Consider the following 18,548-nt stretch of genomic DNA (forward strand, 5'->3'; position numbering starts at 1 on the left):
TCACAATTGGTGCAGAATCCAACCAGAGGAGCAGCACTTTTAGACCTAATACTATCTAATAGACCTGACAGAATAACAAATCTGCAGGTGGTTGGGCATCTAGGAAATAGCGACCACAATATTGTACAGTTTCACCTGTCTTTCACTAGGGGGACTTGTCAGGGAGTCACAAAAACACTGAACTTTAGGAAGGCAAAGTTTGACCAGCTTAGAGATGCCCTTAATCTGGTAGACTGGGACAATATCCTCAGAAATGAGAATACAGATAATAAATGGGAAATGTTTAAGAACATCCTAAATAGGCAGTGTAAGCGGTTTATACCTTGTGGGAATAAAAGGACTAGAAATAGGAAAAACCCAATGTGGCTAAACAAAGAAGTAAGACAGGCAATTAACAGTAAAAAGAAAGCATTTGCACTACTAAAGCAGGATGGCACCATTGAAGCTCTAAAAAACTATAGGGAGAAAAATACTTTATCTAAAAAACTAATTAAAGCTGCCAAAAAGGAAACAGAGAAGCACATTGCTAAGGAGAGTAAAACTAATCCCAAACTGTTCTTCAACTATATCAATAGTAAAAGAATAAAAACTGAAAATGTAGGCCCCTTAAAAAATAGTGAGGAAAGAATGGTTGTAGATGACGAGGAAAAAGCTAACATATTAAACACCTTCTTCTCCACGGTATTCACGGTGGAAAATGAAATGCTAGGTGAAATCCCAAGAAACAATGAAAACCCTATATTAAGGGTCACCAATCTAACCCAAGAAGAGGTGCGAAACCGGCTAAATAAGATTAAAATAGATAAATCTCCGGGTCCGGATGGCATACACCCACGAGTACTAAGAGAACTAAGTAATGTAATAGATAAACCATTATTTCTTATTTTTAGGGACTCTATAGCGACAGGGTCTGTTCCGCAGGACTGGCGCATAGCAAATGTGGTGCCAATATTCAAAAAGGGCTCTAAAAGTGAACCTGGAAATTATAGGCCAGTAAGTCTAACCTCTATTGTTGGTAAAATATTTGAAGGGTTTCTGAGGGATGTTATTCTGGATTATCTCAATGAGAATAACTGTTTAACTCCATATCAGCATGGGTTTATGAGAAATCGCTCCTGTCAAACCAATCTAATCAGTTTTTATGAAGAGGTAAGCTATAGGCTGGACCACGGTGAGTCATTGGACGTGGTATATCTCGATTTTTCCAAAGCGTTTGATACCGTGCCGCACAAGAGGTTGGTACACAAAATGAGAATGCTTGGTCTGGGGGAAAATGTGTGTAAATGGGTTAGTAACTGGCTTAGTGATAGAAAGCAGAGGGTGGTTATAAATGGTATAGTCTCTAACTGGGTCGCTGTGACCAGTGGGGTACCGCAGGGGTCAGTATTGGGACCTGTTCTCTTCAACATATTCATTAATGATCTGGTAGAAGGTTTACACAGTAAAATATCGATATTTGCAGATGATACAAAACTATGTAAAGCAGTTAATACAAGAGAAGATAGTATTCTGCTACAGATGGATCTGGATAAGTTGGAAACTTGGGCTGAAAGGTGGCAGATGAGGTTTAACAATGATAAATGTAAGGTTATACACATGGGAAGAAGGAATCAACATCACCATTACACACTGAACGGGAAACCACTGGGTAAATCTGACAGGGAGAAGGACTTGGGGATCCTAGTTAATGATAAACTTACCTGGAGCAGCCAGTGCCAGGCAGCAGCTGCCAAGGCAAACAGGATCATGGGGTGCATTAAAAGAGGTCTGGATACACATGATGAGAGCATTATACTGCCTCTGTACAAATCCCTAGTTAGACCGCACATGGAGTACTGTGTCCAGTTTTGGGCACCGGTGCTCAGGAAGGATATAATGGAACTAGAGAGAGTACAAAGGAGGGCAACAAAATTAATAAAGGGGATGGGAGAACTACAATACCCAGATAGATTAGCGAAATTAGGATTATTTAGTCTAGAAAAAAGACGACTGAGGGGCGATCTAATAACCATGTATAAGTATATAAGGGGACAATACAAATATCTCGCTGAGGATCTGTTTATACCAAGGAAGGTGACGGGCACAAGGGGGCATTCTTTGCGTCTAGAGGAGAGAAGGTTTTTCCACCAACATAGAAGAGGATTCTTTACTGTTAGGGCAGTGAGAATCTGGAATTGCTTGCCTGAGGAGGTGGTGATGGCGAACTCAGTCGAGGGGTTCAAGAGAGGCCTGGATGTCTTCCTGGAGCAGAACAATATTGTATCATACAATTATTAGGTTCTGTAGAAGGACGTAGATCTGGGGATTTATTATGATGGAATATAGGCTGAACTGGATGGACAAATGTCTTTTTTCGGCCTTACTCACTATGTTACTATGTTACTATATGGTGACGGACATGTGATTTCAGCAGCCAATGACACAATTTGTAGTGTCAGGATATTGTGGGTGTTTTCAGCTCCCTGATTGGCTTGTCACAATGTGCACACATAAAGTTGGGGGAAAAAAAAGACTGTTTACATGAAGGTGGCGCCTCTGAGCTCTGCAACCCCCTCCCCTCATCAAACACGTTCGGAACGCTCATGTTACACCACCATTACTGGTGCTAAAGTGCTGAAAATACTCTTGTGGCAACGCAAATACTTTACCCCACTTTTATCGAATGTTACTGATTTTTTTTCCGATTTTATAACATTTTGCTTGTGTTTAATATGTTAGCTTTTTCCTCGTCATCTACAACCATTCTTTCCTCACTATTTTTTAAGGGGCCTACATTTTCAGTTTTTATTCTTTTACTATTGATATAGTTGAAGAACAGTTTGGGATTAGTTTTACTCTCCTTAGCAATGTGCTTCTCTGTTTCCTTTTTGGCAGCTTTAATTAGTTTTTTAGATAAAGTATTTTTCTCCCTATAGTTTTTTAGAGCTTCAATGGTGCTATCCTGCTTTAGTAGTGCAAATGCTTTCTTTTTACTGTTAATTGCCTGTCTTACTTCTTTGTTTAGCCACATTGGGTTTTTCCTATTTCTAGTCCTTTTATATAAACAGCGGACATCTTGTTTTAGCGCCATTTTGACACTGATACAGCGCAGAGAGGCTGCTCCTGACGCTGCCACTGTTAGCAGCAAGATTTGAGCTACTTAGGTGGTTGTATATCAGTCATATAGTGCAGCTAGATAGTGTCCAGTGTGGCTGTAAAATTTACCTTCCGGAATTTTTTTTTTTGCCACAAAGCCGGCAGGGCACATGTCCTACAAGTATGTTGTGCACTGCTTCTATATATCTGCTCCATGCACGAGTATAGCATTCTAATTAATATTTTTTCACTAGCTAAATGTGAAAAAGGTTGCTATATCCAACCTTGTAATTTACTGCTGTGGTGATATGAAACTATCTGCCGACCTAAGGCACGTTAAAAAAAATTATAAATTTGATGATGAGATGTTAGATCCCAGTTGGCATTGACGTAGAGGCACACAGCTGAGTAGGTCATCTGAGGAGGCTACATGGTGCTGTACGTCACAGACACGTAATGATGAAGACACAACGAGCAATGTATCCTCAGGGTGTGACCAGCAGCGTATGTGGGTCTGCAGCTCACAGGGGTGGCAAGGGTTGCCTAGCCTGAGCCTTTATTGACACTGCAAAGGATGAGCCAACTCACGTAATCCGCCAACTTTGCAGAAAAAACTGAGTACAGGTAAAAGTGCAATAATTTTACTACTACATGTATGAACCGTGCCAACAATTGAGTTCTTTACCAGCTCCAGTCACGCTGACTGAGAGCTCGCTGTCAGCTGTGCCTGCTGTTTTTGACCGATCTCAGAGAATAAGCACACAACTTTCTCAATCCACAGTAACATCTCCGCCTGCACCTGTCATGAAGTGACTGTCCAAGCATGATACGACCCAACGGGTGGTTGGTCACAAAACGGCGGAACTCACAAGGGAACACTGGGAACACAATAACAACAGTGGGCCCTGCGATAGGGAACGGGGAAATGGACATCTCCTGCACTCTCCTAAGAATGTGCCCTAATCTTCCTGACGTCTCTATACAGGTTCTTTCAACCTGTCGCCGAGCAGGATACCTCAGCCCTCGCTGGGTAGGGAATTGGCTAGTGAGAGCACTGGTCCCACCGCTACATTAATAAAACACAAAGGGAAAGTTTAGACAAACAAGGTATAAGCACACAACACTTAGCTTTCTCTGCTGCAATGCACAGTACAGCAGAGTAATGCACCAGGAATCAATATTCAGCAGAAGAACCACTGCACTCAGAAAACTCCTTCCACCTGCTTGGTTGATCTCCAGAAGGACCTGTATAACCAACAGTCAGCTGATGCACCAGTTGACCTTATGAAGGATGGTGGGAGTGGTCACCACCAACATCAGCTGATGCATCAGGATGGTGGAAGTGGTCACCACCAACATCAGCTGACCCAGCAGCAAAACAGTGCAATAACACCAGCGGCCACTGGGGGAAAAAAAACTGCATTAACCCCCGATGACCACAAAGGAAAAAAGGTTTTAATCAGAGGAAAACCAGAAATGCCACAGATCCAAACATGGATCGTGACAGCACCTCTCTCACAGTCCAGCAGTTTGTCTGGTTCACCATACTCCGCACACTCTCAGCACTGCAGCCAGCCAACGGTTCCGCAGTTGTGGTCACGTAAAAGATGGTTTCCACCTACGCATGACAAAGTTAAGAGCTTGAACTCCACCATCTCCAATCTGTTGGCCACGGAAATGCTGCCTTTCCGCCTGGTAGATACAGATGGTTTCCGACAGCTGATGCCCATCGCTGTCCCCCAGAGCCAGTTGCCCAGTCGCCATTACTTCTCTCAGAAAGATGTGCCTGCGCTACACCAGCTTGTTGCAGACAATATCATCTGTTCCTTGACTAAATCTCTGTCTGCCAGGGTGCATTTCACCAGACACTTGGACGAGTAAGCATGGCCAAGGGCATTACATGTCGCTGACTGGCCACTGGGTGACTCTGGTGGCTGTGTGAGGACAGGCACTGCTCCACAACTCTTGGAATCCCAAAGGCTTTCAGGACAACCCTCTATATTTAACATTTCCTCCACTGCTTCTGCCTGTTCCTCTATCTCCTCCAAGGCCTCCACCTGCGCCCTCAACCTCTCCCTTAATGAGACACGCGTTCCAACAGAGCAGAGTGAATCCCAACCACCTCTGTACTGCACAGCCAGGACCCACCTCAATCAGGCAGTATTGAAATTGATATGCCTTGTAGATCACAGCTGAAGAGTTATATACAGTAGTTATATTTGTGTACATAGGGGCAGTATTATAGTAGTTATATTTGTGTACATAGGGAGCAGTATTATAGTAGTTATATTTGTGTACATAGGGGCAGTATTATAGTTGTTATATTTGTGTACATAGGGAGCAGTATTATAGTAGTTATATTTGTGTACATAGGGAGCAGTATTATAGTAATTATATTCTTGTACATAGGGGGAGTGTTATAGTAGTTATATTCTTGTACATAGGGGCAGTATTATAGTAGTTATATTTGTGTACATAGGGAGCAGTATTATAGTAATTATATTCTTGTACATAGGGGGAGTGTTATAGTAGTTATATTCTTGTACATAGGAGCAGTATTATAGTAGTTATATTCTTGTACATAGGAGCAGTATTATAGTAGTTATATTCTTGTACACAGGGGCAGTATTATAGTAGTTATATTCTTGTACATAGGGACAGTATTATAGTAGTTATATTCTTGTATATAGGGGCAGTATTATAGTAGTTATATTCTTGTACACAGGGGCAATATTATAGTAGTTATATTTGTGTACATAGGGAGCAGTATTATAGTAGTTATATTCTTGTACATAGGGGCATTATTATAGTAGTTATATTCTAGTACATAGGAGCAGTATTATAGTAGTTATATTCTTGTATATAGGGGCAGTATTATAGTAGTTATATTCTTGTACACAGGGGCAGTATTATAGTAGTTATATTTGTGTACATAGGGAGCAGTATTATAGTAGTTATATTCTTGTACATAGGGGCAGTATTATAGTAGTTATATTTGTGTACATAGGGAGCAGTATTATAGTAGTTATATTCTTGTACATAGGAGCAGTATTATAGTAGTTATATTCTTGTATATAGGGGCAGTATTATAGTAGTTATATTCTTGTACATAGGGGCAGTATTATAGTAGTTATATTCTTGTATATAGGGGCAGTATTATAGTAGTTATATTCTTGTACATAGGAGCAGTATTATAGTAGTTATATTCTTGTACATAAAGGGCAGTATTATAGTAGTTATATTCTTGTGCATAGGGGCAGTATTATAGTAGTTATATTCTTGTACATAGGAGCAGTATTATAGTAGTTATATTCTTGTATATAGGGGCAGTATTATAGTAGTTATATTCTTGTACATAGGGGCAGTATTATAGTAGTTATATTCTTGTATATAGGGGCAGTATTATAGTAGTTATATTCTTGTACATAGGAGCAGTATTATAGTAGTTATATTCTTGTACATAGGAGCAGTATTATAGTAGTTATATTCTTGTACATAGGGGCAGTATTATAGTAGTTATATTCTTGTACATAGGGGCAGTATTATAGTAGTTATATTCTTGTATATAGGGGCAGTATTATAGTAGTTATATTTGTGTACATAGGAGCAGTATTATAGTAGTTATGTTCTTGTACATAGGAGCAGTATTATAGTAGTTATATTCTTGTATATAGGGGCAGTATTATAGTAGTTATATTCTTGTACATAGGAGCAGTGTTATAGTAGTTATATTCTTGTACATAGCGGCAGTATTATAGTAGTTATATTCTTGTACATAGAGGCAGTATTATAGTAGTTATATTTGTGTACATAGGGGCAGTATTATAATAGTTATATTTGTGTACATAGCGGCAGTATTACAGTAGTTATATTCTTGTACATAGGAGCAGTATTATAGTAGTTATATTCTTGTACATAGGAGCAGTATTATAGTAGTTATATTCTTGTACATAGAGGCAGTATTATAGTAGTTATATTTGTGTACATAGGGGCAGTATTATAGTAGTTATATTTGTGTACATAGGAAGCAGTATTATAGTAGTTATATTCTTGTACATAGAGGCAGTATTATAGTAGTTATATTTGTGTACATAGAGGCAGTATTATAGTAGTTATATTTGTGTACATAGGGGCAGTATTATAGTAGTTATATTCTTGTACATAGGAGCAGTATTATAGTAGTTATATTCTTGTACATAGGAGCAGTATTAAAGTAGTTATATTCTTCCACATGGGGCAGTATTATAGTAGTTATATTATTGTACATAGGGGCAGTATTATAGTAGTTATATTCTTCTACATGGGGCAGTATTATAGTAGTTATATTCTTCTGCATGGGGCAGTATTATAGTAGTTATATTCTTCTGCATGGGGCAGTATTATAGTAGTTATATTCTTGTACATAGGGGCAGTATTATAGTAGTTATATTCTTGTATATAGGGGCAGTATTATAGTACTTATTTTCTTGTACATAGGGGCAGTATTATAGTAGTTATATTCTTGTGCATAGGGGCAGTATTATAGTAGTTATATTATTGTACATAGGAGCAGTATTATAGTAGTTATATTCTTGTACATAGGGGCAGTATTATAGTAGTTATATTCTTGTACATAGAGGCAGTATTATAGTAGGTATATTCTTGTACATAGGAGCAGTATTATAGTAGTTATATTTGTGTACATAGGAGCAGTATTATAGTAGTTATATTCTTGTACATAGAGGCAGTATTATAGTAGGTATATTCTTGTACATAGAGGCAGTATTATAGTAGGTATATTCTTGTACATAGGGGCAGTATTATAGTAGTTATATTTGTGTACATAGGGAGCAGTATTATAGTAGTTATATTCTTGTACATAGAAGCAGTATTATAGTAGTTATGTTCTTGTATATAGGGGCAGTATTATAGTAGTTATATTCTTGTACATAGGAGCAGTATTATAGTACTTATATTCTTGTACATAGGGGCAGTATTATAGTAGTTATATTCTTGTACATAGGAGCAGTATTATAGTACTTATATTCTTGTACATAGGGGCAGTATTATAGTAGTTATATTCTTGTGCATAGGGGCAGTATTATAGTAGTTATATTCCTGTACATAGGAGCAGTATTATAGTAGTTATATTCTTGTACATAGGGGCAGTATTATAGTAGTTATATTCTTGTACATAGGGGGCAGTATTATAGTAGTTATATTCTTGTACATAGGGGCAGTATTATAGTAGTTATATTCTTGTACATAGAGGCAGTATTATAGTAGGTATATTCTTGTACATAGGAGCAGTATTATAGTAGTTATATTCTTGTACATAGAGGCAGTATTATAGTAGTTATATTTGTGTACATAGGGGCAGTATTATAGTAGTTATATTTGTGTACATAGTGGCAGTATTATAGTAGCTATATTCTTGTACATAGGGGCAGTATTATAGTAGTTATATTCTTGTACATAGGGGCAGTATTATAGTAGTTATATTCTTGTACATAGGGGCAGTATTACAGTAGTTATATTCTTGTACATAGGAGCAGTATTATAGTAGTTATATTCTTGTACATAGGAGCAGTATTATAGTAGTTATATTCTTCTACATGGGGCAGTATTATAGTAGTTATATTATTGTACATAGGGGCAGTATTATAGTAGTTATATTCTTCTACATGGGGCAGTATTATAGTAGTTATATTCTTGTACATATGGGGCAGTATTATAGTAGTTATATTCTTCTGCATGGGGCAGTATTATAGTAGTTTTATTCTTGTACATAGGGGCAGTATTATAGTAGTTATATTCTTGTACATAGGGGGCAGTATTATAGTAGTTATATTCTTGTACATAAGGGCAGTATTATAGTAGTTATATTCTTGTACATAGGAGCAGTATTATAGTAGTTTTATTCTTGTACATAGGAGCAGTATTATAGTAGTTATATTCTTGTACATAGGAGCAGTATTATAGTAGTTATATTCTTGTACATAGGAGCAGTATTATAGTAGTTATATTCTTGTATATAGGGGCAGTATTATAGTAGTTATATTCTTGTACATAGGAGCAGTATTATAGTAGTTATATTCTTGTACATAGGGGGCAGTATTATAGTAGTTATATTCTTCTACATGGGGCAGTATTATAGTAGTTATATTCTTGTACATATGGGGCAGTATTATAGTAGTTATATTCTTCTGCATGGGGCAGTATTATAGTAGTTTTATTCTTGTACATAGGGGCAGTATTATAGTAGTTATATTCTTGTACATAGGGGGCAGTATTATAGTAGTTATATTCTTGTACATAAGGGCAGTATTATAGTAGTTATATTCTTGTACATAGGAGCAGTATTATAGTAGTTTTATTCTTGTACATAGGAGCAGTATTATAGTAGTTATATTCTTGTACATAGGAGCAGTATTATAGTAGTTATATTCTTGTACATAGGAGCAGTATTATAGTAGTTATATTCTTGTACATAGGGCAGTATTATAGTAGTTATATTCTTGTACATAGGAGCAGTATTATAGTAGTTATATTCTTGTACATAGGAGCAGTATTATAGTAGTTATATTCTTGTACATAGGAGCAGTATTATAGTAGTTATATTCTTGTACATAAGGGCAGTATTATAGTAGTTATATTCTTGTACATAGGAGCAGTATTATAGTAGTTTTATTCTTGTACATAGGAGCAGTATTATAGTAGTTATATTCTTGTACATAGGAACAGTATTATAGTAGTTATATTCTTGTACATAGGGACAGTATTATAATAGTTATATTCTTGTACATAGGAGCAGTAATATATTTGTTATATTTGTGTACATAAGGGTAGTATTATAACATCAGGTTGTATATATTATTATGAATTGACATCCGTTGATGATTTCTTCTCTGGTTATTTTATTTCCTCCTTCCTCTTCTCTGTTATGTGATTTATTATTATTTATGTTTAGGCATTTCATTAATTCTTTTTTTATTTGATTACCATCTTTCATTTTTCTTAATCATTATGAAACTTCCTATCTCTATTAATTGTCTATTCATTAGAATTATTAGAGTAAATGTGATTTTTTTGAATAACGTCTCAATTTACCTTTTATGGAGAAAATAACATCGGTTTTGTTGTCTCTTCGCTTCCTTCACCTTTTCACTCTTCTTACAGACATTGATTCATTAATTTGCTCTATGAAAGCGACGGAATTATTATAATAATATATGAGTCGCTCGGTGGCTCAGGATCACAGCTCCGGTGCTGCCAGGTAATCTGTTTCTCTCCTTTCAGAACACTCATAAAAATGATGAAATGTGTAAATCGCGCTGCGTGAATATTTTACTAGGTCGGTGTTTACACGTTCTTTGTTTCTCTGATGTGATGAGGACAGTGTCAGCTCCTCTTCGTTATCTTTGCTCTTCAGTCTCACGTTCTCCAGAACTTTTACTGGAACATTTAATGTTCAGTCTTGGAAGAGTTGGGTAATATGGATGTAAAAGAATTTGTGAGGGGTGGTTTATATCTATACACTTTATAGGTAGAGATATATAAATGCATTGTTTGTTCAAGGGGCGATAGCATTAGCTCTTCTTAAAGCCTTTCTCAGTCCCTCACCATGCCTCATCTCCAGCCACCCACCCATCCTGAGCTGTGCTCCTGACAATCCACACATCCTGAGCTGTGCTCCTGACAAACCACCCATCCTGAGCTGTGCTCCTGACAAACCACCCATCCTGAGCTGTGCTCCTGACTCACCACCCATCCTGAGCTGTGCTCCTGACAAACCACCCATCCTGAGCTGTGCTCCTGACAAACCACCCATCCTGAGCTGTGCTCCTGACAAACCACCCATCCTGAGCTGTGCTCCTGACAAACCACCCATCCTGAGCTGTGCTCCTGGCTCATAACCCATCCTGAGCTGTGCCCCTGACTCACCACCCATCCTGAGCTGTGTTCCTAACTCACCACCCATCCTGAGCTGTGCTCCCAAGTCACCACCCATCCTAAGCTGCACTCCCGGGTTCACCACCCATCCTGAGCTGTGCTCCCAACTCACCACCCATCCTGAGCTGTGCTCCCGACTCACCACCCATCCTGAGCTGTGCTCCCAACTCACCACACATCCTGAGCTGTGCTCCTGTCTCACCACCCATCCTGAGCTGTGCTCCTGTCTCACCACCCATCCTGAGCTGTGCTCCCGTCTCACCACCCATCCTGAGCTGTGCTCCCGTCTCACCACCCATCCTGAGCTGTGCTCCCGACTCACCACCCATCCTGAGCTGTGCTCCCAACCACCACCCAAACTGAACTGTGCTCCCAGCCGACCTACCATCCTGAGCTGTGTATTTGGCCCACATGTCATCCTGAGTTGTGCTTGTGGCCCACCACCCATCCTGAGCTGTACCTTCGGCCCACCTCTCATCCTGAGCTGAGCTCCCATCCCACTACCCATCCTGAGCTGTACCTTTGGCCCATCTCTCATCCTGAGTTGTGCTCACGCACTACCCATCCTGAGCTGTGCTCCCAGCCGCCACCCATCCTGAGCAGTGCTTCCGACCCACCACCCATACCGAGATGTACCTTCGGCCCACTTCACATCCTGAGCTGTGCTCCCTTTGCTCATCCCGAGCTGTGCTCTTAGCCACCACCCATCCTGAGCTATGCTCCTGGTCACCACCCATCCTGAGCTGTCCTCTTGGACCACCACTGATCCTGATATCTTGGCCAGAACCCACATACAGCAGATCCTAAACCCATCACCCCCAACAGTATCTGCCCTAGACAGAGTGCCTCCATTAATAGTCTCCCAGCCTATGAGAGCCTTTATACAAAGTATCTTCTTCATCTAGAGAATATTTACTTGGGTAAGTGCAGCGTCCCAGGGTCCTGGTCGTTGCAGTAATATCATTCTCCTCTAGGGGGAAGTGATGTTACGTTTGGAGGCAATAAAGGAGATCTTTTTACCAGGTAACACAAACATACAACACATTTGATACTCCAGTCCATCAGGGGGAGCTATGCTCCTATTTATTAGGGCACTCTTCACATTTAGGTAAAACTGGTGGCCTGGAGAGGAAGTTAGGCAGTTGCTGGCTGAGCTTTGGCTCAGGTACTTGGTCCCTGACAGGGGTGGGAGCCTGTCAGAGGCCTAGACGCAAGTTCACGGAGCTGCGCCTGCCCCACGTGCGTCAGTTCCTAAGAAAGGATACGAACAGAGAACTGTATTGTAGAGAGTGAGAAGAAGTCATAGGAAAAGGAGTGGAAACCAGAAGGAGTTCTGCTTTGCACAGGCTGCCTCCTTCTGAGGTGCAGGATCCGGTAGCCGGAACACCGAGGGAGCAAGAGTCCTTTATGCCTTGCTCCAGAGACTGGCAGGACAGCTAATTGCAAGTTACTGATCCGCCCAACACCCAGGAGGCAAGGTGGCACCCACAAGAGGCTTGGGCGTGATAGAGTCCCTGTAAAAAAAACCTCACGCCACCGGTCATACAGGTTTGTCCTATCCATCAGGGGGAGAGAGAGAGAGACATAACATTGATAACATCTTCAATAGTTGTGAGGACCTTATGAGAAGCTCAGCAGTAAGGAACTACAACACTCAGGTGCTAGTAGGAAGGCTACTGATTTCCACCTGGATAAGGGGACTCTGGATTCGCCTCCAATCCGGCCGGACTCTGCCAGGCCTGTGATCTGGTGCTCTGGACTGTGGATGCTGAAGCCTTCAGTAAAAGGTAAAGAGACTGCAACCTTGTGTCCTCGTTCTTCACTGCGCCTCTCACCATCCACCATCTACACTGGGAAGCCCTGGGGACATACTTCACCTGTGGGAAGGTATATCATCCAGCTTAATAAGAAATACGGAGGGCACCACACACTGATTAATCAGCCAGAGAGTTCACCATGGGCTTGGAAACAACATGAAAACACATAGGAAAAAGATCATGCCCATATATTGGGAACACCTCAGATAATATAAAAGTCAAAAAAGCTTTATTGGTAGGAATACACAGCACAAACAACAGTTTAAAAACACTAAAATACAAACAGATACCTATACAAGAAACCATACCCTAGTATAGGGGCAATGATGACTAGCACCTAGAGTCCCCTTCCCCCCTTATTTTTCACACAAAAAACAATATAAAAATAATGTGCAAAAAAATGCAAACGTGCAAACTATGTGGAAAATACACAGACTGGCTCCTAAGTAATGAACCATATAGGTCTCAATATGCATATATCTAGACACAATGTGCAGATGGAAAATATATATGCCTAAACCAATGTCACAGTACCGTACGGGTGCAAAAAGATGTTAAATAACATCCTTGCAAGGAAAATGCAATGCACAATGAACGATAGGAAAGCAGATGGAGACGGCAGAAAAAAAAAAAAAAGCATGCCAGAATCAAAGGATAAATATACCCAGATATCAGGGGTCCAGATATTGGAGACGGAGCCAGCATGAGCAGAGGGGGGGGGGAAACAGGTGTGGGATAGGATCCCACGAGTATCGCCGCAAACCAGGCGGCTTCCTCAGGGAGAAATAACACTGCAATTACTCGTGGGATCCTGTCCCACACCTGTTTCCCCCCTCTGCTCATGCTGGCTCCGTCTCCAATATCTGGACTCCTGATATCGGAGTATATTTATCCTTTGATTCTGGCATGCTTTTTTTTTCTGCCGTCTCCATCTGCTTTCCTATCGTTCATTGTGAAGGTGCTTAAAATCTTTGTCTTTTTCTTTTAACCATGGTTACCTCCAAGGAAAGATATGCCGTCATAATTGCTTTGCATCAAAAAGGCTTTAACGGCAAGGACATTGCTGCTTGTAACATCACCACTAAATCAAGTATTTATCAGATCATCAAGAATTTGAAAGAGAAATGTTCAATTGCTGTGAAGAAGGCATCAGGGTGCCTAAGAAAGTCCAACAAGTCCCAGGACTGTGTCCTAAAGAGATTCAGCTGCCGGATCAATTCAATACCAGTGCAGGGTTTGCTCAGAAATGGCAGCAGGAAGAAAAACATCAAGGATAGACTGATAATCTGCAGGAAGAACAAGAACCAGTCTGGAGACTAAGGGGCGGGAGTCTGGAGACTAAGGGGCAGAAGTGTGTGAATAAGGGGTAGGAGTCTGGAGAATAAGGGGCAAGAGTCTGGAGAATAAGGGGCAAGAGTCTGGAGAATAAGGGGCAAGAGTCTGGAGAATAAGGGGCAAGAGTCTGGAGAATAAGGGGCAGGAGTCTGGAGAATAAGGGGCAGGAGTGCGGAGAATAAGGGGCAGGAGTGCGGGGAATAAGGGGCAGAAGTGCGGAGAATAAGGGGCAGGAGTCTGGAGAATAAGGGGCAGAAGTCTGGGGAATAAGGGGCAGGAGTGCGGAGAATAAGGGGCAGGAGTCTGGAGAATAAGGGGTAAGAGTCTGGAGAATAAGGGGCAAGAGTCTGGAGAATAAGGGGCAGGAGTGCGGAGAATAAGGGGCGGGAGTGCGGGGATTAAGGGGCAGAAGTGCGGAGAATAAGGGGCAGGAGTGCGGAGAATAAGGGGCAGGAGTGTGGAGAATAAGGGGCAGGAGTGCGGAGAATAAGGGGCAGGAGTGTAGCGAATAAGGGGCAGGAGTCTGGAGAATAAGGGGCAGGAGTCTGGAGAATAAGGGGCAGGAGTGTAGCGAATAAGGGGCAGGAGTCTGGAGAATAAGGGGCAGGAGTCTGGAGAATAAGGGGCAGGAGTGCGGGGAATAAGGGGCAGAAGTGCGGAGAATAAGGGGCAGGAGTGCGGAGAATAAGGGGCAGGAGTGTAGCGAATAAGGGGCAGGAGTCTGGAGAATAAGGGGCAGGAGTCTGGAGAATAAGGGGCAGGAGTGTGGAGAATAAGGGGCAGGAGTGTAGCGAATAAGGGGCAGGAGTCTGGAGAATAAGGGGCAGGAGTCTGGAGAATAAGGGGCAGGAGTGTAGCGAATATGGGGCAGGAGTCTGGAGAATAAGGGGCAGGAGTCTGGAGAATAAGGGGCAGGAGTGCGGAGAATAAGGAGCAGGAGTGCGGAGAATAAGGGGCAGGAGTGCGGAGAATAAGGGGCAGGAGTGTAGCGAATAAGGGGCAGGAGTCTGGAGAATAAGGGGCAGGAGTCTGGAGAATAAGGGGCAGGAGTGTGGAGAATAAGGGGCAGGAGTGTAGCGAATAAGGGGCAACAGTCTGGAGAATAAGGGGCAGGAGTCTGGAGAATAAGGGGCAGGAGTGCGGAGAATAAGGGGCAGGAGTGTAGCGAATAAGGGGCAGGAGTCTGGAGAATAAGGGGCAGGAGTCTGGAGAATAAGGGGCAGGAGTGCGGAGAATAAGGGGCAGGAGTGTAGCGAATAAGGGGCAGGAGTCTGGAGAATAAGGGGCAGCGCTGGGAATATTGATGACTTACAGAAACTTCATGAATTTGTAAATAAAACATAACAACTTATGGAATGTTTATAATTGTCAGTAACCATAGAAACAGCGACTAATAGAACGAAAACATTGAAGAGGCAAAATGTGAAAAGCAAAATATATGTCCGTGTCAGAACTTTGGCCACAATTGAAGTATAAGTAAACCAAGAGAGGAAACAGCAGAGCAGCACAGCCCAGGTATGCGGACAAACTGTAATGCGTGCTGCAACAACAGCTGATGGCCGACTGCTGATCACGGGTGCTCGCATGAAACATAGAATTGAATGGCAAACAAGTCAAAGAAATATGCGGCAGCGCTCACCGATCCTGGAGTGAAAAAATGTCCTTTATTCAAGCGTGTGCAGAGACCCGTAGAAGCCTACTCACAGCGCAAAACGGCCGTCGTTGCTCCCTGCTCACCTCCGCCACCACTGCACACCCCCGAGCCGTGAAGATGTCTCTGTACACGCTTGAATAAAGGACTTTTTTTCACTCCAGGATCGGTGAGCGCTGCCGCATTTTTCTGTGACTTGAAGTATAAGTAAGAGATCGCATGTTCAGGTCTCTGAAGAAATCAATTACATAAAAAAATAAATAAACACATTTTTCAAAATAGAAAAAGAATTGAAATTTTGAATCTTCAACCATTTGTCCTATTAAAGATAAATACATTTAAAAATTAAATGAGCATAGTTTTCTTTGCCAATTCCATAAAGTCCAATATATCAAAATATAAAATTAATTAACTTGTTATGTAAATGCAACGAAGAGAAAAAAAATAAACATCAGAATTAAGTTTTGCTTAAAAGAAAGCAATCCAAAAATGTATGTACTAGAAATTGGTAGAAACTAAAACGCAGCTGAGGATGTAAAAAACAAGTCCACGCTCAGCGCCATTGATGGAAAGATAAAAGAATTACTGGTCTCAGAAAATGGTTTCACAAAACAGAATTATTTTTCATCACTTCAGTAAAAGAAACCTGTGCAAGTTTGTTATTGCCGTAAATGCTCTGACCGGGAGAATCGCCATTCCAGGTCAGTTTCACAACATGATGAATACCATAAAAACAAAATCAAATCATGCAAAGTTTTCCCGTTTTTTAGTACATGAATGATATTATTCAAAACTACAACTTTGTGTTGTTAGCAATGTCGTTACGTTAGCAAATTAAAAGCTGAAGGCAGGAGATCTGCTCATCATACACTAGGGGGCAGTGTTCAGTAATTAGTGGCCGGATGCACAATGTTACAGTGTTACAAAGACACGCCATTCTGATACAATGCAAGACAGTGACAGCGGGTGACACAACTGTAACTTATTCTGTGGATTATCATTACTACTAATAATTATCATCATCATTCGCTAATTTAAAGGGGTTTCCTAGCAAAGTGTTAAACTTAACTTACGTGATGGTGGGCAGGAAAGGTTGTCACAAGGGTATAAAGGATGGGTTGTCTGGGGAGCGTAGGAAGGGTTGTTACAGAGGTATATAGGTTGGGTTGTCTGGGGAGCGTAGGAAGGGTTGTTACAGGGGTATATAGGTTGGGTTGTCTGGGGTGTTCAGGAAGGGTTGTTACAGAGGTATATAGGTTGGGTTGTCTGGGGAGCGCAGGAAGGGTTGTTACAGAGGTATATAGGTTGGGTTGTCTGGGGAGCACAGGAAGGGTTGTTACAGGGGTATATAGGATGGGTTGTCTGGGGAGCGCTGGAACGGTTGTTACTGGGGTATATAAGTTGGGTTGTCTGGGGAGCGCAGGAAGGGTTGTTACAGAGGTATATAGGTTGGGTTGTCTGGGGAGCGCAGGAAGGGTTGTTACAGGGGTATATAGGTTGGGTTGTCTGGGGAGCGCAGGAAGGGCTGTTACAGAGGTATATAGGTTGGGTTGTCTGGGGAGCACAGGACGGGTTGTTACAGGGGTATATAGGTTGGGTTGTCTGGGGAGCGCTGGAAGGGTTGTTACTGGGGTATATAAGTTGGGTTGTCTGGGGTGCGCAGGAAGGCTTGTTACAGAGGTATATAGGTTGGGTTGTCTGGGGAGCGCAGGAAGGGTTGTTACAGAGGTATATAGGTTGCGTTGTCTGGGGAGCGCAGGAAGGGTTGTTACAGGGGTATATAGGTTGGGTTGTCTGGGGTGTTCAGGAAGGGTTGTTACAGGGGTATATAGGTTGGGTTGTCTGGGGAGCACAGGAAGGGTTGTTACAGAGGTATATAGGTTGGGTTGTCTGGGGAGCACAGGACGGGTTGTTACAGGGGTATATAGGTTGGGTTGTCTGGGGAGCGCTGGAAGGGTTGTTACTGGGGTATATAAGTTGGGTTGTCTGGGGAGCGCAGGAAGGCTTGTTACAGAGGTATATAGGTTGGGTTGTCTGGGGAGCGCAGGAAGGGTTGTTACAGGGGTATATAGGTTGCGTTGTCTGGGGAGCGCAGGAAGGGTTGTTACAGGGGTATATAGGTTGGGTTGTCTGGGGTGTTCAGGAAGGGTTGTTACAGGGGTATATAGGTTGGGTTGTCTGGGGTGTTCAGGAAGGGTTGTTACAGGGGTATATAGGTTGGGTTGTCTGGGGAGCGCAGGAAGGGTTGTTACAGGGGTATATAGGTTGGGTTGTCTGGGGTGTTCAGGAAGGGTTGTTACTGGGGTATATAGGTTGGGTTGTCTGGGGAGCGCAGGAAGGGTTGTTACAGGGGTATATAGGTTGCGTTGTCTGGGGAGCGCAGGAAGGGTTGTTACAGAGGTATATAGGTTGGGTTGTCTGGGGAGCGCAGGAAGGGCTGTTACAGGGGTATATAGGTTGGGTTGTCTGGGGAGCACAGGACGGGTTGTTACAGGGGTATATAGGTTGGGTTGTCTGGGGAGCGCTGGAAGGGTTGTTACTGGGGTATATAAGTTGGGTTGTCTGGGGAGCGCAGGAAGGCTTGTTACAGAGGTATATAGGTTGGGTTGTCTGGGGAGCGCAGGAAGGGTTGTTACAGGGGTATATAGGTTGCGTTGTCTGGGGAGCGCAGGAAGGGTTGTTACAGGGGTATATAGGTTGGGTTGTCTGGGGTGTTCAGGAAGGGTTGTTACAGGGGT

General features: G+C 42.0%; 1 protein-coding gene across 1 annotated transcript in view; it reads left to right on the forward strand.

The window, feature by feature from the left end:
- The first annotated feature begins 12,579 nt into the window (after positions 1-12,579).
- Positions 12,580-18,548, forward strand: part of MYL3 (myosin light chain 3) — a 239,613-nt gene continuing 233,644 nt past the window's right edge. Inside the window, exon 1 of the mRNA XM_069729137.1 lies at positions 12,580-12,794. Coding sequence (XP_069585238.1) covers positions 12,773-12,794 — 22 coding nt within the window. The 5' untranslated portion in view covers positions 12,580-12,772. The remainder of the gene's footprint in view (positions 12,795-18,548) is intronic.

This window comes from Ranitomeya imitator, chromosome 6, assembly GCF_032444005.1.
Source record: "Ranitomeya imitator isolate aRanImi1 chromosome 6, aRanImi1.pri, whole genome shotgun sequence".
NCBI classification, from domain to species: Eukaryota; Metazoa; Chordata; class Amphibia; order Anura; family Dendrobatidae; genus Ranitomeya; species Ranitomeya imitator.